General features: G+C 43.8%; 1 protein-coding gene across 1 annotated transcript in view; it reads left to right on the forward strand.

Annotated features, from left to right (window-relative positions):
* Positions 1–24,643, forward strand: part of LOC126456677 (uncharacterized) — a 726,929-nt gene that overhangs the window by 620,873 nt on the left and 81,413 nt on the right. Inside the window, exon 3 of the mRNA XM_050092419.1 lies at positions 14,756–14,964. Within this exon, the coding sequence (XP_049948376.1) occupies positions 14,756–14,964 (209 nt within the window). The remainder of the gene's footprint in view (positions 1–14,755; positions 14,965–24,643) is intronic.

Consider the following 24,643-nt stretch of genomic DNA (forward strand, 5'->3'; position numbering starts at 1 on the left):
AATCACATACCCAGTTCATTAATAGTGAACTAAAAGATCGGTCTGTTCGTTCTTCATTATGAATGTTCGTTCGTATAATACCTAAACACGATGCAGCACTATTTTCTAACTGAAACTTCGTTCGTCACGCTTCCATAAACTTCACTTGACTATAAGTTTCGATAGGATGATTTTTTTTGGGTTAGAATCCGTATTACGCTACGGTCTTCGCAACTGGCACTACTATAAAATTTTATCACACATATTAAAAATAACAGAGACGACCGTTCGTGCTCGCTGTTAGAGTCATAGAAGCGCTAACGGTTCGGAGATCTACGCAAGGCGACGAAGTTGGAAGAACTGCGTCGCTCGTCGGATCAAAGCGTTCCTTATTTTTTGGAAGATAAATCAATATTGATCTCTTTTGTCCTGATGATTATTTGCGACTGCATATGTTAGTGCTGTAAATTGCTAGGTTATTGAACTCCATTTTAAAGTGACACACACTGACAACTTGATGGTATTCCGCCCTTATGCTTGTTTTACAGTTTTATCTGTGAGCAAGTATGCTTCTTAAAGGGAGATCTGTGAATATGTAAATCGTAAGGTGTGACTGTTTCCGCCGTGGGCGTTTGAGTGCAGGCCATTCCTTATATGTGACAGCTAACAGAATGCATGGGCGTGGTAGGAACTGTCAAACCCTTCATCTGAATTATGCTTTGTTTGGAACCGCTTACAGTGGAAGCGACAGCGATACATTTTATTTAGAGGTTTTCTGTTTATGAAGCGAACGTACTGCAGACGTTTGATATTTTATTCCGAATATTTTACAGTATTTTTAGACGCTTTAATGATAAAACAGAAACTGTGATATTGCGAAAGCCACGGATTTATTTTCCTAAGAATGTATTAAGTTCGTATTGGGAACCTTGAGTTCAGGCGCTGAATTAAGGATTTCCAGAAGCTCGAAGGATGGAAGTACCGGTATGCGTTGAATCGAAGGATCACATTGAAATATTTTGTGCTCGCCTATTAAAAGGGCCAATAAGAAAAGAGGTAGTCAGTCACCTGCAACATCAGAGACAACAGTGAGTAGTACCATCTCGAAGAACACATATCTCGAGGAAAAGACGATTGGTCTTCTATGGACATTTGACCCAAATGAACCATGCAGATTCACTGACATTTCTTTATTCTTCTGTTAAACAATAAGAATTTTTAATAGCTTTCTGAGATGGACGTGAGACCCTTTGTTCGTACTGTATTTGGAGATCTTACTCATCTGCGTTGCCAGTGTTTCAGCAGCATTTTTAAAATCAAAGCAGACAGTTGGATTTATTAGAATGGCATTTGGAACTCCTGAGGGAAGCACTACTTGGCAGAAAGACAATACAGCCTCTAGTAACGAATGTTTGAAAGATTTACTCCATGATTTGACACTTCGAAAAGACATGAAACAGAGTACCGAGCATACAGTAGCACTGAAAACGGGTTTTTGCAACAAAGAATGACACCTAGAATGTTTTCCATTACCACTCTTCAATTGTAATTTTCGGTATTATACGCATTGTCCTCAGGGCAGGAATACCGCTGTGCACAGCACCACATAATGGCGAATATTCATCACGATCTCACAGGTGATCATCAGACGTAAAAGATAAGAAAATCATTTTTCAAGATTGTCACACCATTATATATCATCGGAATCGAAATCTCCCAGTCATGTACACTACTGGCCATTAAAATTGCTACAGCAAGAAGAAATGCAGGCGATAAACGGGTATTCATTGGGCAAATATATTATACTAGAACTGACATGTGAACACATTGTCACGCAATTTGGGTGCATATATCCCGAGAAATCAGTACCCACAACAACCACCTCTGGCCGTAATAGCGGCCTTGATACGCCTGGGCATTGAGTCAAACAGAGCTTGGATGGTGTGTACTGGTACAGCTGCCCATGCAGCTTCAACACGATACCGCAGTTCATCAACAGTAGTGACTGGCGTATTGTGACGAGCCAGTTGCCCGGCCACCATTGACCAGACGTTTTCAGTTGGTTAGAGATCTGGAGAATGTGCTGGCCAGGCCAGCAGTCGAACATTTTCTGTATCCAGAAAGGCCCGTACAGGACCTGCAACATGCGGTCGTGCATTATCCTGCTGGAATGTAGGGTTTCGCAGGGATCGAATGAAGGGTAGAGCCACGGGTCGTGACACATCTGAAATGTAACGTCCACTGTTCAAAGTGCTGTCAATGCGAACAAGAGGTGACCGAGACGTGTAACCAATGGCACCCCATACCATCAAGCCAGGTGATACGCCAGTATGGCGATGACGAATACACGCTTCCAATGTGCATTCAGCGAGATATCGCCAGACACGCATGCGAACATCATGATGCTGTAAACAGAACCTGGATTCATCCGAAAAAAATAACGTTTTACCATTCGTGCACCCAGGTTCTTCGGTGAATACACCATCGCAGGCGCTCCTGTGTGTGATGCAGCGTCAAGGGTAACCGCAGCCATGGTCTCCGAGCTGATAGTCCATGCTGCTGCAAACGTCGTCCAACTGTTCGTGCAGTTGGTTGTTGTCTTGCAAACGTCCCCATCTGCAGACTCAGGGATCGAGACGTGGCTGCACGAGCCGTTACAGTCATGCGGATAAGATGCCTGTCATCTCGACTGCTAGTGATACGAGGCCGTTGGGATCCAGCAAGGCGCTCCGTATTACCCTCCTGAACCCACCGCTTCCATATTCTGCTAACAGTCATTGGATCTCGACCAACGAGAGCAGAAATGTCGTGCTACGATAAACCGCAATCGCGATAGGCTACAATGCGACCTTTATCAAAGTCGGAAACGTGATGGTACGCGTTTCTCCTCCTTACGCGAGGCATCACAACAACGTTTCACCAGGCAACGCCGGTCAACTGCTGTTTGTGTATGAGAAATCGGTTGGAAACTTTCCTCATGTCAGCACGTTGTAGGTGTTGTCACCAGCGCCAACCTTGTGTGAATGCTCTGAAAAGCTAATCATTTGCATATCACAGCATCTTCTTCCTGTCGGTTAAATTTCTCGTTCGTAGCACGTCATCTTCGTGGTGTAGGAATTTTAATGGCCAGTAGTGTAGATGTTTACTAGGGAACGTGAAGTAAATAATTTGAAACTACACTCATACGAGCTCTTCATATCCATTTTGTGCCTATGTAATAGAAGCAGCACAAGGGCGAGTAGTGATCAGTGGTGGAAGCGAGCGTCTAACGCAGAGAGACCGTAAAAGAAGAGTTGAACATCTTGATGTGGGAGAGAGCAATCCCGGCCTCCACACCTACCAATGCTATCTTTAGCTAGAGGTCAACAGAGTAATCATTGCATTCCTCGTCAAATCCTACTAGCTTCGTGCGGTAAAATGAGCCAGCCAAACACAAGGCAAAATGGGTATGAAAATATGATCCAGAAATATAGTATCTGTTTGAAGACAAAATCTTCTGGCAGATTATGACGCATTGTGTACCTCTCTATATATCACAACTTGACTCTTTGACCCCTCTTCTCCTTCAGAGGTCTTCCAGTGTCCACGGATGGCTGAAGACAGATGGGCATCATTGACGCATCAACCTATTAATAAATGTTTTCCCTCCCTTTTTCGAGGAACTGGATTTACTGGACAGAATTATTCGGACTACCGTTGGTCGGCCATTGTCATTGGGTAGTGACACCAGGTGGTGAGAGAAACAAAGAATGTTACCAAAATATTATTGTTGTCATGTCATCGAGGTGCATTCCTGATACTTGTATACCTTTCTGTGTCTTGTTAACTACTTCGTTAAAGGCAGGAAACCAAGAAAACCAGAAGAGCCATTGTTGTTGAGAGTGCACTCATTCCTACATATTTCAACGGATTCCCGGACCTTCCTTCTATACATGTTATTTTCCTCGGGTAGGATCGATCGTGGTAACATTCTTCCAGGTGTTCTCGTACCACAGATTTTACGTGTTTGTTTAAACTTCTGTGGCGTTTATTATCGCCTGCAGGTTCTTTTATTGTCCTCCAAATTTTTCCTGAACAATAATGCGTAAAGAAGATCGAAATGTTGAGGTTGAATGTTTGAAAAATCTCCTCCATAAACATCAAAACGTGTTCCACAAACACAGAGTCTGCGAAACTCAACAGACTATTCCTACGTGGGACCCATAGCGCTGTATAGAATGTCGCTTCGGGTGAAGCCGTATTCCTTGATTTCAGGAAGGCATTTCACACCCTCCCGCACTGCCGATTAGATGAAAAAAATACGATTTCACAGTCTCGGATCAGATTTGCTTCTAGATTATAAAAACTTCCTTGCATATAAAACCCAAATCGTGACTCTTAAGGGAATAAAATCGTCAGATGTGAAGGTAATTTCTGTAGTACCCCAAGACCGTTACAGTTTACAATGTATGTAAATGATCTAGTAGAAAGCGTCGAAAGCTACGAGGGCAGTTCAATAAGTAATGCAACACATTTCTTTTCTCGGCAAATTTTGGTTGCAAAAACCGGAAATTTCTTGTGGAATATTTTCAAACATTCCCGCTTTGTCTCGTATAGTTTCATTGACTTCCGACGGGTGGCAGCGCTGTACGGAGCTGTTAAAATGGCGTCTGTAACGGATGTGCGTTGCAAACAACGGGCAGTGATCGAGTTTCTTTTGGCGGAAAACCAGGGCATCTCAGATATTCATAGGCGCTTGCAGAATGTCTACGGTGATCTGGCAGTGGACAAAAGCACGGTGAGTCGTTGGGCAAAGCGTGTGTCATCATCGCCGCAAGGTCAAGCAAGAGTGTCTGATCTCCCGCGTGCGGGCCGGCCGTGCACAGCTGTGACTCCTGCAATGGCGGAGCGTGCGAACACACTCGTTCGAGATGATCGACGGATCACCATCAAACAACTCAGTGCTCAACTTGACATCTCTGTTGGTAGTGCTGTCACAATTGTTCACCAGTTGGGATATTCAAACGTTTGTTCCCGCTGGGTCCCTCGTTGTCTAACCGAACACCATAAAGAGCAAAGGAGAACCGTCTGTGCGGAATTGCTTGCTCGTCATGTGGCTGAGGGTGACAATTTCTTGTCAAAGATTGTTACAGGCGATGAAACATGGGTTCATCACTTCGAACCTGAAACAAAACGGCAATCAATGGAGTGGCGCCACACCCACTCCCCTACCAAGAAAAAATTTAAAGCCATACCCTCAGCCGGTAAAGTCATGGTTACAGTCTTCTGGGACGCTGAAGGGGTTATTCTGTTCGATGTCCTTCCCCATGGTCAAACGATCAACTCTGAAGTGTATTGTGCTACTCTTCAGAAATTGAAGAAACGACTTCAGCGTGTTCGTAGGCACAAAAATCTGAACGAACTTCTCCTTCTTCATGACAACACAAGACCTCACACAAGTCTTCGCACCCGAGAGGAGCTCACAAAACTTCAGTGGACTGTTCTTCCTCATGCACCCTACAGCCCCGATGTCGCACCGTCGGATTTCCATATGTTTGGCCCAATGAAGGACGCAATCCGTGGGAGGCACTACGCGGATGATGAAGAAGTTATTGATGCAGTACGACGTTGGCTCCGACATCGACCAGTAGAATGGTACCGTGCGGGCATACAGGCCCTCATTTCAAGGTGGCGTAAGGCCGTAGCATTGAATGGAGATTACGTTGAAAAATAGTGTTGTGTAGCTAAAAGATTGGGGAATAACCTGGTGTATTTCAATGCTGAATAAAACAACCCCTGTTTCAGAAAAAAAATGTGTTGCATTACTTATTGAACTGCCCTCGTATTTAAGACCGTTCGCAGATGATGCGGTTGTCTATAAGAACGTAGCCACACCAGGAGACGATATCGATTCGCAGAATGAGCTGCAGAGGGCTGACTCTGACCCTGAAAGTTAATAGATGTAACATATTGCGCATTCGTTGAAAAACAGATCCACTGCTCTGCAATTACACTGTTAATGACAAATTACTGGAAACAGCATCTGTTGTGAAATTATCTACGAGTAACTATGCAGAGCGACCTTAAGTGGAATGACCACATAAAACAAATAGTGGGAAATGCCGATATCAGAATGAGATTCATAAGAAGAATCTTCAAAAATATAACTCATCCACCCAAGAACTTGCTTACAAGGCAGCTGAGCAACCGATTGTTGATTATTGTTCTTCAATATAGGACACTTACCAGGTACGACTGAGAGGGGAGAAATTGCTCTAGCACTATGGGACTTAACATCTAAGGTCATCAGTGCCCTAGACTTAGAACTGCTTAAACCTAACTAACCTAAGGACATCACACACATCCATGCCCAAGGCAGGATTCGTACCTGCGACCGTAGCAGCAGCGCGGTTCCGGACTGAAGCGCCAAGAACCGCTCGGCCACTGAGAAGGGAGACCCAACGAAGAACGACGTATTTCGTCGTGGGACTTAAGGCCGATGCGAGAGGATTACAAAGGTGCTACAAAACAGGTGTTATGCATCACAGGGAGGTTTTTACTGCTGAAGTTTTGGGAGAGTAATTTCCGGGAAGAGTCGGACAACGTATTGGTTCCTTCCATGTGTCGGGAAATGACCATGAGCAGAAAATTTGAGAAATCAGAGCTGACACAGAGGGTTACTGTTGTGTACATAGTTCCGCGTAGCCAGCGCGTACACAACTTTCCCACTAGAGCGCGCCCCGCTAAGCACAACAGCGCAGGCGGAGCCCTCGTCCGTCTCCGCACTACGAGATGGCGCTGTCTTAGAGACAGACCAAATTCTGCTTCCGCCGATCCGCATATTAATATGTCACGCAGCCAATGAGATTGCTGCTAACGTAGAACCTTTTCTCCTTGCGGATCACACTTGCGCAGTGATACCTGAACGGTCGAGGTATTATAACGAGTGTACAGACCTCCGACTAGTCAGTCTGCGTTAGTCTGCATTTGTCTGTACCAGTCTATAGTCAAGTTTCAGTCTGCGCCTAATAAGATTACCATATTCCTGTACATAGCCATGAAGATAAATGAATAGACACTTTGTCAACTATCAGAGATATGTGAGAATAAGATTAACGTATCAAGACCAAAGGAACTTCAGATTGTCAGTTGTAAACAGCATCCAGAATCAAGTTACGCTACTCTAAGCGTGCAAGTGGCATTTCTATTGTCTGACCTAACGGCAGAAGATAAACGCGCCACGAGACATATTGCTGACACTCACCTACTTCGTTAGAGCGACAAATCAAATAATCTGATGGTGTGTGTACCGAAGGTCTTACAGTACACACACCACAGTTACCGACAACGTGTCTTCCCACACGCATTTCACGAATGAATCAGAGAAGGGGGCATAAGTTACTGGGACCAGATGTACCCCTTCCCTCTGCATCCAAGCATGGTCCTCCTGATCACGAAGGTGGAAAATAGCCAAAATATTTGTATTGCAGTTAGAGAAAGTACGAAATCGGGCTACCTTTTACAAATTAACGCCGTCGGGGTACATGTCCTGGAGTGACATAAACATCACATAAGGTGAGGCTGCGTAATCCAGGCCTTAGTTTGTATCTGAATCCTTTATACAGCGCGAGCGCCTAGCGTGCGGAACACACCTTTCCGAGAGCAGGGCGTTCTTTTCCCGTGGCTGCGGCTGCCCGGCGCCTTGCAGCCAGCTACCGGAGCACTCACTCTCTCTCTGCAGAAGCGGCGGCTCTGTACACAAGCAGGGTCTCCGCTGGCGCTCCCTCGGGAGTGTCGCCTGCCCGCGCTTATTGAGATCCACGGCCTTTGCGCAGCCGACCACTGACCACGGAGGGCCGGCTCTGCTCGCATTAGGAACGATTTGCCCGGTCGTTTCACCTGCTCTGCGAGCTTCCCCACGAAAGCCACTAAGGTGTTTGTTACTCTGTCTCTGTTCAGTCTACAATCTGTTCACTCCATTGACGCACTACGACACTAAACGCCCAACTTCGCACTGCTTAAAACGATAAAAATGGTTTCCATCATCCCATCTTACAAAATTACCAAACAGCGATTTGCTAGTTCTATGAGAATACATTCCTCTACCTGTCAGAAACAGAATTTGTCACTTTACTAGCTGTATCCCAGACCCATAAGTTAAACAGTAAGGAGGTTCTCCGCAAAACCGTCGAGGAAAGGAGTTTGTCGAAAACTCTGACAAGAAGAAGGGACAGGATGGTGGGACATCTCTTAAGACGTCACGGATAATTTTCCACGGTACTAGAGCGTCAAAACTGTAGTGGAAGACAGAGATTGGAATACATACAGCAAATAATTGAGGACGTAGGTTGCAAATGTTACTCTGAATGTAAGAGATTGGTATAGGAGAGGAATTCGTGGTGGGCCGCATCGAACCAGTCGGAAGACTGATGACTCAAAACAAAGAAAATCAGCAGAGAGTAAATTATTTCTGGGGCGTTTTATTTCGTCTTGAAGGTCCAAAAAGTTCTAAGAGTTCTTTGCAACAAACCCTCAACTTTAATATCGTTGTCACTGTCACCAGACAACCCAGGCATCTTCAAAACTATGAATCCGACACTAAATAGTTTTAGAGTATTTTTATATTAGAATTCCTTCCTATTGTATCGGCGGTATTTATGGGGCTTAATAAACGCACAATAAGACAAACTACACTAGTCCCGTCACTGTGGTGACGCAAAATACACATTTCTTTAAATCCACAGTTGTGATTTAAACTGGCGGTTTATGTAGGTATAATATGCAACCAGTCACTTTTTATGTAATTGATCGTACCATTAATTAGATTGGAATCCACGGCAGGCTCATGATCAGTTACAGTAACATTATTTTCTGGGCTTTATAGCTGGACGCTAGATGATTGCACTGCCTCTTGGTATCCATGACAGCTTAGTCTCTCTCTCTCTCAGTGCCGGCTGGAGTGGCCGAGCGGTTAAAGGCGCTACAGTCTGGAACCGCACGACCGCTACGGTCGCAGGTTCGAATCCTGCCTCGGGCATGGATGTGTGTGATGTCCTTAGGTTAGTTAGGTTTAAGCAGTTCTAAGTTCTAGGGGACTTATGACCACAGCAGTTGAGTCCCATAGTGCACAGAGCCATTTGAACCATTTTCTCTCTCTCTCTCTCTCTCTGACACACACACACACACACACACACACACACACACACACACACACACACACACACAGGTACGCGCATCCGTGCTCGGTCAGTGTCTATGTGCTCTTCGTTTCACAGTAAACAAACTCTGAACGTACGTACAAATAATATTTACTCTTTGTAAATAATCTTTGTGCCTTACGTTCATTGTTTGTTTACCATGAAAGGGTGTGTGTGCTAGCTTGCTGAAATGTACATTACGGGACCGAATTTGTCATGGGTACCAGGAGGCAGCGCAATCACGATGACCTTTGCTTCTAGCTGCATATGGCCCGAAAAATTATTTTTCACTAACATCACGTCCGTAATCACATGAAACTAAAGTCCAAGATAATTGCCTGAGGCAGAAGACACCGCAACTGCAGGCTGCAGCAGCGTAGATACAGATGGCTGATAGATATTCCATTGTAATCGCTATACGTAGTACTTACCACACTGACCTCTCCCCGTAAGAGGGAACCGTCATCGAGACTGCCGTCAATCGACACAGCTGTGTCGACACTACTCGATGAAAACTGATTCAGCGGTTTTCCGTTAGTTTTTTTTTTTAGTTTTATATGCTGTTGTATTACGTTTTTTGTGCGGCTTACCGCCTGCGGCTCCAGGTGCCCGCCTCACGTACTTACTCGTAGATTTGTGAATTTTGTTTGACTTCTGTACGCAACGGATTGACCAAAATCAAATTACGGAAAACCATACACACTGATACGCGACAACTCTAAATGGTCGCTTCTACTCTTTGGCTCACGTATGCATGAACCTCTTTGGTTCTATGTATGTCAAGTGAGCACTTGTTATGTACCTATGTGTACAAAGCGTCTCACTACGAAGCTTATGTGAAAATACTTTTTAGTGGTCTGATGACAGCAGTAAGCCGGAACTGTTCGTTGGGAATTGTACCGCATATATGAGCAAGACTGAAATCTATAAATAAAATGCCGAGCATGATCGGGACTCGCTTACATGTCAACTGATGTCAGATGAAAGATACGTCAGAAATGTATGATTTTAATGCGTCGGCCTGATGGGGCGAATGGCATCACTCCAAGAACAAAACACTTTCGACTGTAAAAGAAGGTTAACTAGCATAAGCTTACTGTGAATTAATGCAGACTTTAATGGTGTTGATACAGACATTGTTGGTGCTGTAGCTATATGCAGCCAATTCTTCTGTGTAGCGATACTAACTCACAATCTTGTCAACTACATACTGTACATCGATGGCAAGTTTGAAATGACTGCCTCTTTGATCGTTTTACATGATGTGATCGAATTTGGGACGCTACGAAAGTTCCCTCGCTCTATCGCTTCCTTGGTGTCTACCTGTGCAGTTTTTACCTTCTACAGTTCCTTTTAGTACTGTGGTTGTTATTCCGTGATGTCTTAATACATGTTCTATCACTCTGTCCCTTTCTTCTTGTCGGTGTTTTCCAAATATTAGTTTCCTCTCCGATTCCGCGCAGAACCGCCTCATTCCTTACCTTATCAATCCACCAAATTTTCAACATGCGTCTATAGCACCCCATCTCAAATCCTTCGATTCTCTTCTGCTCCGGTTCTCCCGCAGCCGATGTTTCACTACCATACAATACCCGTCTCTCCCTATAGCTTAGCCCTATTTTCCTCAGAATTTCTTATATCTTCCACAATTTTAAGTTGTCGAACGCTTTTTCCTGGTCGACAAATTTTATGAACGTGTCTTGATTTTTCTTTGGTCTTGCTTCCGTTATCAACCGCAACGTCAGAATTGCCTCTCCGGGGGCTTTACCTTTCCGAGAGCCAAACTGATTGTCATCTAATGTATCCTCAGTTTCCTTTTCGATTCTTCTGTACGTTATTCTTGTCAGCAACTTGGATGAATGAGCTGTTAAGTTGATTGAGCAATAATGCTAGCACTTGTCAACTCCTGCAGTCTTCGGAACTGTGGAGATATTTTTACGAAAGCCATATGATATATCGCAAGACACATACATTCTACACACCAACGTGAATTGTTGTTTTGTTGCCACTTCAACAATGATTTTTAGAAATTCTGTTGGAATTTTATCTATCTCTTCTGCCTTATTTGATCTTAAGTCTTCCAAAGCTCTTTTAAATTCTGATACTGGGGTCCCTATCTCTTCTGCATTGACTCCTGCTTCTTCTATCACATCAGACTAATCTTCCCTCTCATAGAGGACTGTTTCCAACTATCCACCTTCTCTTCTGCATTTAACAGTGGAATTCCCTTTGGCTTCTTAAAGTTAGCACCCTTGCTTTTAATTTCACTGCAGGTTATTTTGCCTTTCCTACACGCTGAGTCAGTCCTTCCGACAGTCATTTCTTTTTCGTTTACACATTTTTCTTGCAGCCAATTTGTCTTAGCTTCCCAGCAGTTCATATTTATTTTATTCCTCAGCGACCTGTATTTCTGTATTCCTGAATTTCCCTGAACATCTTATACTTTCTTCTTTTATCGGTCAACTGAAGCATTTCTTCTGTTACTCATGGTTTTCTCGCAGTTACCTTCTTTGTACCGATGTTTTCCTTTCAAGTTCTGTGCTTACCCTTTTTAGAGATGTCTATTGCTCTTCAACTGTACTGCCTACTGAGGCATTCCTTATTGCTGTATCTATAACGATAGAGAACTTGAAGCTATCTCTCTATTCCTTAGTACTGCCGTATCCCACTTCTTTGCGTATTGATTCTCCCTGACTGATCTCTTGAATTTCAGCTTGCTCTTCATCACTACAACATTGTGGTCTGAGTCTGTATCTGCTCCTGGGAACAGTTTATAATCCAGTAACTGATTTCGGAATCCTGTGTCTGAACATGATTTAATCTAACCCCGTATCTCCCGGCCTCTTCCAAGTATACGTGCGCCTTTTGTAGTTCTTGAACAGAGTATTCGCTATTACTAGCTGAAATTTACTGTAGAACTCAATTAGACTTTCTCCTCTCTCATACCTAGTACCAAGCCCATATTCTCACGTAACTCTTTCTTTTACTTCTTCCCCTGCAACCGCATTCGAGCCCGTGACTATTAGATTTCCACCTCCCTTTACGTACTTAATTACCCGTTCAAGATTTTCGTATACTTCCTCTGTCTCTTCATCTTCAGCTTGCAACGTCGACATGTGTACCTGAACTATCGTTGTCGGTGTTGGTTTGCTGTGGATTCTGATGAGAACAATAGTATCACCGAGCTGTTCGCTGTGCCATACTCTCTGCCTTACCTTCCGATTCATCCCTTTGTACCATTTTCTGCTGCCGTTGATGTTACCCTACATTCATGTGATCAGGAATCCTCGTCTTCTTTCCATTTCACTTCACTGACCCCCACAGTATCTAGTCTGAGCCTTTCCATTCGTCTTTTCAGATTTTGTAGCTTCCATACCACGTTCAAGCTTCTGACTTGTAGAACGTTGTCCATTCGTTGGCTATCCAATCTTTTTCTCTTGGTCACCTCCCCCTTCGCAGTCTCCTCCCGGAGATCCGAATGAGGGACTGTTTGTCTATCTTTTGCCAGTGGAGATATCATCGTTATACTTTTTTAGTTACAGGCCCCATGTCCTGTGGATACGCATGACGTGTCTTTAATGCAGTGGTTTCCATTGCTTGTACAAGGTGAAATTTATCTGGGCAATGTCTAACGTAGTTCTGTGATGATCGTATAAGCTGACTGGCATGGAGTTCGCACACCTGTACTGTTAGAGAGCAGAGCTGTGTTTCGGTTATGCTTCTATATCCTTCGTGTCGACGGTATATGGGAGGGGCTGCTTCGGGTTCAGGCCTTTCCATGTAGCTTGTGGCTTTTGAAGACCACCATCAACAACACAACCCTTATTACACTACTGGCCATTAAAATTGCTACACCAAGAAGAACCGCAGATGATAAACGGGTATTCATTGGACAAATATATTATTCTAGAACTGACATGTGATTACATTTTCACGCAATTTGGGTGCATAGATCCTGAGATATCAGTACCCAGAACAACCACCTCTGGCCGTAATAACGGCCTTGATACGACTGGGCATTGAGTCAAACAGAGTTTGGATGGCGTGTACAGGTACAGCTGCCCATGCAGCTTCAACACGATACCACAGTTCATCAAGAGTAGTGACTGGCGTATTGTGAAGAGCCAGTTGCTCGGCCACCATTGACCAGACGTTTTCAATTGGTGAGAGATCTGGAGAATGTGCTGGCCAGGGCAACAGTCGAGCATTTTCTCTATCCACAAAGGCCCGTACAGGACCTGCAACATGCCGTCGTGCATTATCCTGCTGAAATGTATGGTTTCGCAGGGATCGAATGAAGGGTAGAGCCACGGGTCGTAACACATCTGAAATGTGACGTCCACTGTTCAAAGTGCCGTCAGTGCGAACAAGAGGTGACCGAGACGTGTAGCAAACGGCACCCTATACCATCACGCCGGGTGATATCGATGACGAATACACGCTTCCAATGTGCGTTCACCGCGATGTCGCCAAACACGGATGCGACCATCATGATGCTGTAAACAGAACCTGGATTCATCCGAAAAAATGACGTGTTGCCATTAGTGCAGCCAGGTTCGTCGTTGAGTACACCATCGCACGCGCTCCTGTCTGTGATGCAGCGTCACGAGTAACCGCAGCCTCGGTCTCCGGGCTGATAATCCATGCAGCTGCGAACGTCGTCGAACTGTTCGTGCAGATGGTTGTTGTCTTGCAGACGTCCCCGTGTGTTGACTCAGGGATAGAGATGTGGCTGCACGATCTGTTACAGCCATGCGGATAAGATGCCTGTCATCTCGACTGCTAGTGATACGAGGCCGTTGGCATCCAGGACGGCGTTCCGTATTACCCTCCTGAACGCACCGATTCCATATTCTACTAACAGTCATTGGATCTCGAAGAACGCGAGCAGCAATTTCGCGATACGATAAACCGCAATCGCGATAGGCAACAGTCGGACCTTTATCAAAGTCGGAAACGTGATGGTACGCGTTTCTCCTCCTTACACGAGGCACCACAACAACGTTTCACCGGGCAACGCCGGTCAAATGCTGTTTGTGTATGAGTAATCGTTTGGAAACTTTCCTCGTGTCAGCACGTTGTAGGTGTCGCCACCGGTGCCAACCTTGTGTGAATGCTTTGAAAAGCTAATCATTTGCATATCACAGCATCTTCTTCCTGTCGGTTAAATTTCGCGTCTGTAGCACGTCATCTTCGTGGTGTAGCAATTTTAATGGCCAGTAGTGTAGTACTGTGGATCGCCTATCAGAAGTTCGGTTTTATTTTTTTTATTATATTTCATTTTCTCAATGATTGATATAAATAAGTTTCAGTCATATTGTGTAATTAGCTTGTGTTCACTGACTCACCGACCAACTGTCTCAATTTATTGCCGTTGTTGGTAGTGAATTAAAGGTCTTAATATTTTTACTCATAGTGCCGCTCCTCTTGCCACTCTTTCTCCTCTCTTCCCTTCGGACAGAAACTTGTTTTTATTTGCTATTCACTCGTTTTATCATCAACTTTTGTTTAAGGGTTGTTCGCCCTTTGTAGCTGTGGACAAAGTATTGATGGCAAGTTCCCTGAGAGTGTGAGTAACGCCTGTACCGGCTGTGTTACAGATCTAGGCGGGCACCACGCGGCCAGCACTACTCGCCCGAAGAGGAGCCCAAGTCGTGCTGCGGCGTCGTCGTCACGCAGACGGTTTCCATCCGGTGGTTCATCGTCATGATCGCCTTCGTGGGCGTCTGCTGCGCAGTCGTCGGGACGGTCCTGGGCGCCATGAAAGCCAGCGGCAGGGAGCACCTCACCGTCTCACTCCTCATGATTGGTGAGTACCCGGAAACTCTCTTCACAGTCAGTAGACCGACAAGCACCATGCTATTCTTGAATTTCTCCCGGCGTGTTTGATAATCAAAATATCCACGGGTGTACTGCCGGTCTACAGTGTCCAACGGGCACAATATTTCGGCGACCATACATGTCGCCATCATCAGGTGAACTGACGGACTGAGCTCAGTTCACCTGATGATGGCGACATGTATGGTCGCCGAAATATTGTGCCCGTTGGACACTGTAGACCGGCAGTACACCCGTGGATATCCTGATAAGCACCATGTTGATTCCGCCAGGCCGTCAAATCGAATGACTTCTTTATTAAGTACTAACAGCTAGTTTCGAATGTACGCTCATTCTTAAATCCATAATGAACTTGGATATATCATCGTCGTAACTGTGTGTCTGTACATCAAGTTCTACACTTGAGGATGAAAACATGCTCGAAACTACTTAGTAGTACTTAATAAAGTGCTCATTGAAAATAAGAGCCTGGTGGAAACGATATGATTCTTTTAAATTTATCGCGGCCTTTGTACCAATGAACGAACAGGTGCGTAACGAAAAATCTAGAGCATATGTTCCTGCAATGAGAGCTTTCCAAGGGACATATACCACGAATGAAAACTACATTTCCACAGCTGGCTACATTGCTAACGTTACCAGCCAGAATTCTGGCTGCAAGAAACCGCTCCTGTGCGTTACTTAGTACTAAGTGACTGAAATTCATAATGATTCAAGTGGAAGGTAATGTGCGGAAAAATCCGTGCTACAAGCTCAGTACTTACGATCGGGCTATACAGCTTTTTAAGTAAGTACCGTTTCGAAATAAAAATAAAACAACTAGGCTTTTCTTATCAGTTTTATTCTTACGTGAAAGCCCGTATTTTGATCTAATTTTCTACCAATTCGCGTCAATATTAAAGCACTTATCGAGACGTACAACCAGTTTTGAATACCAGTCGTCATAGAAATCTGTAGCCTGAGCTTTACTTTCAGTAGTTGAAGGGTTCTGTAACAGCTGCATAAAGCACACTTGAGAAAACTCTTTACATAGCGTCTAAATCGAAAAGCGTCCGTTCTCTCTCACTTTTTCAATTTTCTGCACTAGATAGTCAGTAATGATTAGAGGTCGCCCACTTTATTCTTCATAATGCACATTCGTACCGCCATCATTAAAGAAAGCTCTCATCCATTTCCGTACTATCCTCATCAGCGTCAAGACGTGTGCTTCATGCAACTAGTATGTAATACACACAGCAAACAAGTTTTGCATCATCTCGATTCCGAGAGTTCCGGAACCTGTACAGAAAATTGGAACAGAAATCAACATAAACATTATTACCGCCATTTTTATTGCTCATGAAAACCACACATTGTACTTTGTACCACCATACAGCGAGACGTTCAGAGGTGGTGGTCCAGATTGCTGTACACACCGGTACCTCTAATACCCAGTAGCACGTCCTCTTGCATTGATGCATGCCTGTTTTCGTCGTGGCATACTATCCACAAGTTCATCAAGCCACTGTTGGTCTAGATTGTCCCACACCTCAACGGTGATCCGGCGTGGATCCCCCAGAGTTGTTGGTGGGTTACGTCGTCCATAACCAGCCCTTTTCAATCTATCCCAGACATGTTAGAAACGGTTCATGTCTAGAGAACATGCTAGTCACTCTAGCCGAGCTATGTAGTTATCCTGAAGGAAGTCATTCACAAGATGTTCACGATGGGAGCGGGAATTGTCGTCCATGAAGACGAATGCCTCGCCAATATGCTGCCGATATGGTTGCACTATCGGTCGGAGGAACACCCTACTAAGTTTTTATCCAAAGAGATTACTGAGAAATATCTTAACACATTCAGGTGACAGTTTTGTCTTCTTTTTATTAAAGAACATCAAAAATATGCGCCTATATCGTTTGAGTAAACCAGAGACAGACTGGTTTTTTCAGCGTTTTTATTAGTTCTCTTCCTTGTATGTCTGTTGCGAATAAATTTTGTAAGTGATTTTAAACTGACTTTCCGATGATTTAGAAAGTAGGAATTTTAGACAGAGCTCAGAACTGGACCACAGTGCAATATAAATCCATTAATTTTGAATACATTGTGGGAACAACCAGTAATCAGTGTTATTACTAATACTTACTATAAAAACAGTTTTGATCACAAATTATTTATTCTGGTGACCGGTTTCGACCACAACTGTGGTCATCTTCAGACCAATGAGGAGAACCTCTTTCTGTTGGTAAACCACTACCACCAGAAGGAGGGTCGTCCTCATTGGTCTGAAGATGACCACAGTTGTGGTCGAAACCGGTCACCAGAATAAATATTTTGTGATGAAGACCGTATTTGATAGTAAATACCAATATTAAATCGCTTTCTTGTCTGATGTGTGGCGGAGGGTACTTTGTGAATAACTTGTCTGCTCAGCTGTACTGTGTGGCGTAACCTCAACTCCTGCCTTGTTGTCAGGAAAAATTTGCAGGACTCCACCCCTGGAAGAAAGGAAATAGCGGAGACAGGGATTAGCCACAGATTGGGAGATGTTTCTAGAAAGAATGCGGTACAAGAAGAAGTAAAGCTGCGAGAGCGGGTCGTGTTTCGTGGTTGGGTATCTTAGACGGCTGAACAGTTGTCCGTTAGAGGAAAAGGTCTCGAGTTCGGGTCTCTGCCCGGTACACAGTATCAATCTGCCAGGACGTTTCACATCAGCGCACACTCCGCTGGAGAGTGAGATTTGGTGTTTCCTTTCACTGTGAATTCTGAAGTATATTATAAATCAACCACAAGACTATTCAAGATGTGCCAGAAACATGCTTTAAAGGCCGTTTTTACAGGGCGAATGGGATACGGGCAATTTGATTTTCCACTCTTCGTTCCTGAAAGGCCCAGAAAGGTAGTTACTGAAGCATAATGTATGTTTCAGTTGGATCGTAAAATATTTTGCGATTTACTTAACAGAATAAATAGTAATAATGGAATTCAGTTGCCTGACTCCTACAACCAGGATAGCGAGGTGTAAAGGAACTAAAATATTCCAGAATAAATTTTCACTTAACATCTTAGTGTGTGCTTCGTGATAGTTTAAACTGTGTGCCGGTCTGGGAGACGAACCTGGGACTTTCGCAAAGGTGCCAGTTTTGAATTCCTGCCAGGAGGTTCAACTGGAATCTTGACGTTAGCTGTTTGTAAGTCTGTATCTGTGTCAGTGCCGACTCGTGTCCGACGGGTAGTGAATGTGTTTGTTTTGAAGGAGTATAAACATTCTAAGGCAACCATTTCCTTTGGATTAAAACAGGCCGGCCGGAGTGGCCGAACGGTTCTAGGCGTTTCGGACTGGAAAGGCGCGCCCGCTACGGTCGCAGGTTCGAATCCTGCCTTGGGCATGGATGTGTGTGATGTCCTTAGGTTAGTTAGGTTTAAGTCATTCTAAGTTCTAGGGGACTGATGACCTCAGCTGTTACGTCACATAGTGTTCAGAGCCATTTGAACCATTTTTTGATTAAAACAGAAGTCTACTCGCTATAATATTTATTAATGGCCGGTTTCGACTTCATGTAAACTAATAAAACTAATATTGCGACCTACACTGTTGTTTCAACCCATTTGTATCACCAGACAGCTTTTTCTCCTCTGGACCACGTTTTCCAAATTTATGAGACATTTCTTTCATCAGTAGTTTCAAATAAGGAGAAGTTCGTAGTTCACAGCCAGTGAAAAATCGTTCCATGTCATTCATTTTTTGTTGATGAGGAAAATCTGCATTTCCTTAGTATATGATTCTCTCAGGGCGTTCCTAGTTCGTAAAAAGCGTTCTCTGAGGGCGTTAGTTGTTCGTAAAGCGATACGTTATTTATTGGTTGACAATTTATCTACGAGTACATAAATTTCATAACAAGACAGTTACTTTCATTTTTGTCTTTCTGTTTAAAAGTTTTCACTGGTCCACCTCTTGTCTTTTGCTTTCATTTATATGAACTCACGCTGTAAAAAGCGCAAACACTTTATTTGAACAGTGAATCACACAGACATACCACGATTTTTTTAAGCAGAAATACTGTTAGTGTAGCTGTGTGAATTAATAAAGAACAGAGATATGGACTTACAAAAAAAATGCGCTCCATAAAACAACGCCGGTACAACGCATTCAGAGTGACATATTTACACAGAAACTGGCCAAAAGCTCGTCCGATAAGAGAAGCCGTAACATCGGATGATATGCGACCGTATTGCGTACACGGGAGAGATAAAATAATAGAAGGAAATTTTATCGTTCCCCGGCCCGTGCCTCGTTACAATATCGTCGCTCATGTAACGCTTCCATATTCGCTTCTGTGCTGTTTTTAATATACTCCGCACTGAACGTCATATCAAAACGCGATCGACTGACGGCCGTTGTTAGAGGATGACTGACAAAAAAATGTAAGGGCTGTTTGAGTGAAATGAGCGATGATTTACTGTTTTTTTTAGCGATGATGCCCGTCAATTCATGGTCGCCTTTTTGTTTGGACGTTACGATTTTTTTCACGGCCAGATACCATTCTTATCAGCACTTTACTAGGGTGGAGAATAAACCCATGATTTTCGAATACCGTATGAATAGTGTGGTGCTTTACACAGTCACCTTGCGGCGGCGCCGTTCCTTCCGTCCCTTAACGACGAACCTGCACCTACCTGTGAACATTGTCTCAGCAGATCATCAGTAGGAAAGCCGAGCGAAACCTGCTGTACTTCGAAGTGAACCATGCTGCAATTAAAGTCACTAATCTACGTTTCGGGAGAAATTTTTTATACGAAATGAAAGGTTGGAAATTTTGTCCTTAATTAATATATTCTGAAACTTAGGTGAACAAGTTCAAAATGGCTCTGAGCGCTATGGGACTTGACATCTGAGGTCATCAGTCCCCTAGAACTTAGAACTACTTAAATCTAAGGACATCACACACATCCATGCCCGAGGCTGGATTCGAACCTGTGACCGTAGCAGTCGCGAGGTTCCGGACTGAAGCGTCTAGAACCGCACGGCCTAGGTGAACAAGTATCACTGCCAAGCCCATGCTAGTCATAACACAGTCACTTACCAACCCTTTCACTCACGTTAGCAAGTTTATGGTGTTGCATTTCCCAAAAACGTAATAGCTACAAAAAATTGATTGAGAATGCTCGGCAAATATTAAGTCTGTCGGTACCTAATACAGTCACTGTTTTTTAGCCACCGACCTGCTCAATACGCCACGCGGAATTTATGTCTTTTCTCGTCACAAAATTCACTTAAAAATTCAGAAATTTCCACACACCCATCGGAATAATTATGCCGTCACTTTACCACACTTTTGATGTATGAAACACTGCTACATCCAGCAACTTATTATTTCCATCGGAACTACTACTACACACGTCCGAACTGTTTCATGGCTAGGCTCCCACTTTTCTATAGAATAATCTAAGTCTTCTCCACCAGCAGAGAAAGGCGCGAGAAGAATATTGCTTTACCATTGGTCAGTTTACTCAACAGCCAACAGCAAAACAACATTCTCCCGCGTCAGTCCGCACTTTTCGTCAATAACCAATCGCAAAATAGTAAATCTAACGACTGCACTTTTTACCGATGTAATTATCTAATATGCAGAAGTTTTGTTTATGCATAAAGTTATTTAGTATTGTTATTTATACCTGAATTAACTTTCCCTTTACCATAAACTTACTTTACAAATCTATTCTACAAAAATCCCCTTTGTCCACATCCATACTTCTTCGAAATGTTCCCAGTCTAAATCCCACTACATAACTCGTTAAACAATTATCTTCATATTAACCTTAAACCACACTCAGGCATCATTCATACTGCTAAAACACATTTATAACATTTTACATACACAAAAAGACATAATAACACTTTATGAAAATACTAGAACAGTTTGTGAAAAACATTCTATTACTTTAGTACACTCTAGTGGGCACAATCGAAACTAAAATCACAGTCCCATATCCAATATTGTCCTCTATCGGCTGATACATAAACTACGTGCGCGTCCAGTCTCGCGTCACCATCTGTCACTATCCAGCTCTGAGACACATCTATCACTCAACCGCCTCCTTCCTCGGTATACGGCGCTACGCCTCAACCTCGATTAAACATCTAGGCTTACGCTCCAAAGCGATATGAAATGGAATGAGCTCGTAAGGACTCGTGGGGAAGACGAATGGCCGACTTCGGTTCATTGGGAGAATTTCAGGAAAGTGTGGTTCGTCTGTAAAGGAGACCGCAATGCGACCCATTGTTGTTCCATTCTTTGGGATGCACACCAGATCTGATTGTAGGAAGACATGGAAGCAATTCAGAGACAGGCTGCTAGATTTGTTATTCGTAAGTTCGAACAACACTCAAGTATCACGAGATGTTCCAGGAAGTCAAATGGTAATCACTGCAGAGGAGGCGACTTAGTTTTCGAGGAGCACTGATTAGAACCCGTACGGAAACATGTAGGCAGTCGTTCCTCCCCGCGAGTGGAACAAAAACTAAATAACTAATAGTGGTACCTGGTACCCTCCGCCACGCACCATGCGTTGGCTTGCGGGGTACGCAGGTAGACGTAGATACAAATGTAGAATGTAGATGGAAGAAAATGATGTGAATGCCATTTATCGACAAATCGTATACTCTGTGTTGTGAGTAGAGATGGGTCGTTCGCGAACTAACGGGTGCAAAGGAACGGTTCACCAAGATGAACGGAAGAAGCGAGGAACGAATTCTAAGGAACGGTCTTTCGTAGTTCACTTCGGTAGCGGCTTTCTACTTATAGTTTCCGCAACGGCAGGTCGGCCGGTCTCGTTCCAGTCTCGGTCCCGTTCCCATCGTCTCGGTCTCGGTCTCCTTCGGCCGGACACGTCCTTCTTCGCGTGGCCAATCGTCGCAGTTCCAACTAACTCCTAGTTAGTTCAGTATTGAGTTATTGTTCGTTTCGTTCCCTGCGCCCGTCAATTCTAGATCTGTTTCAAATCTTCTTTGAACTCTGGTCTTCTGGTTCTTTTCGTATTCTAATCAGCGTCCGCGACCGGTAATTGAAATGTATTTTATAATTACGTAAATTAAATAAAAGATACGTGGTATGTAATAAATACATCTTTTCAGGTAACAAAAGGGCATATCAGCTTACTTCACTATTTCGATAAACAGAAAAAGACGTACTTACAAAAAGGCAAGTTTTTTTGTTACTACACATGCAAAGGAAGTCGGCACGGCACACACGAGTGGCCAGTTTTCGTCTTTTTTTATCCAAGGTAAAACAACATGTTCATTATTAACGAAGGCAGACCGAATTGCGACCGAATGAAGCGCGTGCTCCATAATCGAGTGTCTGGTGTCACATTTTGTAAAGAGAATACGTTAACTCCTACAATATTATTTCAGTGGTACAGGTTGGCGCACGGAAAATCTGTCCCGAATACTAGGCTGCTCATTGCCGCCCACCGATCGTAATCTGTTGTCTCGAAGTTGTTGTTTGCATTAGTTTATTTGTTATTTCTTTACTGCTTAATTATTACATGTTTGTCTATTCTGCTCGTAGCGGCCGGCTGGAGTGGCCGAGCGGTTCTAGGCGCTACAGTCTGGAGCCGCGCGACCGCTATGGTCGCAGATTCGAATCCTGTCTCGGGCGTGGATGTGTGTGATGTCCTTAGGTTAGTTAGGTTTAAGTAGTTTTAAGTTCTAGGGGACTGATGACCTCAGCAGTTAAGTCCCACAGTGCTCAGAGCCATTTGAACCATTTTGCTCGTAGCGGTCAAAATCGTGCGTAATTAGGGAGCAGTCTGTACTCGGGGACGGTTTTTCGTGAGCCACCCTATACTATTTCACTGCGATCGGCTACATAACGCTAAAGTTGGCTAAACGAGATGTTTTGCAGAATCACGAAAATTACTTCTACAAGTGTGTCTGAATTCTGTAATGAATAAAAACTCTGTACTCCAGAGGGAATTCTGTAATGAATAAAAACCCTGTACTCCTTATGAAAGTGGAGCCGAAAATCCTTGCTTTGGGGGTTAGACGGATTTATTGCTAATGTCACGTATGATACATCTATAAGTAAAGGAAACACTTAAAAACGTACATTTACAAAAATTGCTCGAAGCGACTTCCCCCTGCTCCCTTGCTTTACTGTATTCCGCTGAAAATTCATGGAGTGCGTCGTATTTGGTCAAATCCATTTTGGATATACCCCCTCAGAACAAGTAAATGAGGTAAATAGATCAAGGGTTTTAAATGTCGCCAGAGGTAAAAGTCGATCGGATTCAAAACTAGTGTTGGGGCAAATCAAGTAATGGATCCCCCTCGACTAATCTATCGATCTGGAAAGTGGTTATCAAGATGTCGGTGAACATTCACAGTGAGATGGAGCAGTCACTTTCAGCGGTTTCCCCCATCCAGCTAGGTAAATACTGGCCTCACATACACGCTACTCACACCTGAATATGAGATTCATCCTAGAAGCTAACAGGTGGGAGATGAAGGGTTGTGCTGGGGTAACCGGGGGGGATTGCGTCAGAATGTTTGTCCTGCCACCCACTGTCACTAAAATTGCCAAAATCCATGTAACAGTGCTGACCACGTAGCGAAACGGGAAATGTCAAGAAAGTGTGTGTGTGTGTGTGTGTGTGTGTGTGTGTGTGTGTGTGTGTTTGCACTTGTGATGGAATTTTTGTAAAATTTTCTGAATACATTAATGTACTGTTTACTATACATCGAAAATTGGTAATTAGTATCACTAATATATTAACTTAATTTTCTATGCAGAGAGACAATTAATTGTTTCAAAGTTTAGTTTCATCAGTATGTGATCCCAGAAAATTATTTCTTGCTGCTTCTTTCACGGAACAGAATGGGGTAAATAGAAGCACCAGATGTATAAAGCGATTCCACCTTTTGCATAACAAGTCAATAACTCTCCCGGAATAATTGTGTATTATTATATAAATTTATCGGCATGTATTACGAATACTTGTACCAGATGGAAATAGTATACGGGGCAAAGAAAGGGAAGAACTCTAAATCGAACCTGGTGTAAAGTACTTTGCAGAAGAAGAATCCATCGTATGTAGTTAGAAATAATACAGCGTGAATAAGTGGGTTGTTTCCTTGAAGCAGCAACAACAAGGAGGTTCTTTCTCAACCTATCAGTCAGTGTTTGGCACTTCGGTTATACTACTGACGACGATGGATGTCACTGAAAAGTAAGCATTAACTACCGAACTAACGCGGCGGCCTGGCAACCTAGAAGTCGTAAACATTTGTGACAAGGAAGCCTTTCAGGCGCTGAGCTGGCAGGAAAAGGCGCCTGCAGCGAAAGTGGCGGTCGGCAGCCTAGCAGACGGATCAGCTGTTTCCGGTACGCCATTGTTCTGTTGTCCCTCCTGGGCTAATGCGGATGTGACGTAAGTAGCACGTGGACTTGCAAACCCATCGCCGACAGAAAAGCCGCTGGCCACTCACCGCGACTTACAGGTGTGGCGACAAGTTGTCTACGAGAATCGTCAGAGCGATGTGGCGCAGCTACAAGACAGTGGACTACTGTTTCGAGGACCTGGTTTAAAATCCTCTTGCAGCCATTATGGTTTACATTTTCCGTAGTTTCCCTAAGTCGTTGAAGGCGAATACCGACTTTTTTCCTTCC

The sequence above is a fragment of the Schistocerca serialis genome, chromosome 2, assembly GCF_023864345.2.
Source record: "Schistocerca serialis cubense isolate TAMUIC-IGC-003099 chromosome 2, iqSchSeri2.2, whole genome shotgun sequence".
Taxonomy (NCBI): domain Eukaryota; kingdom Metazoa; phylum Arthropoda; class Insecta; order Orthoptera; family Acrididae; genus Schistocerca; species Schistocerca serialis.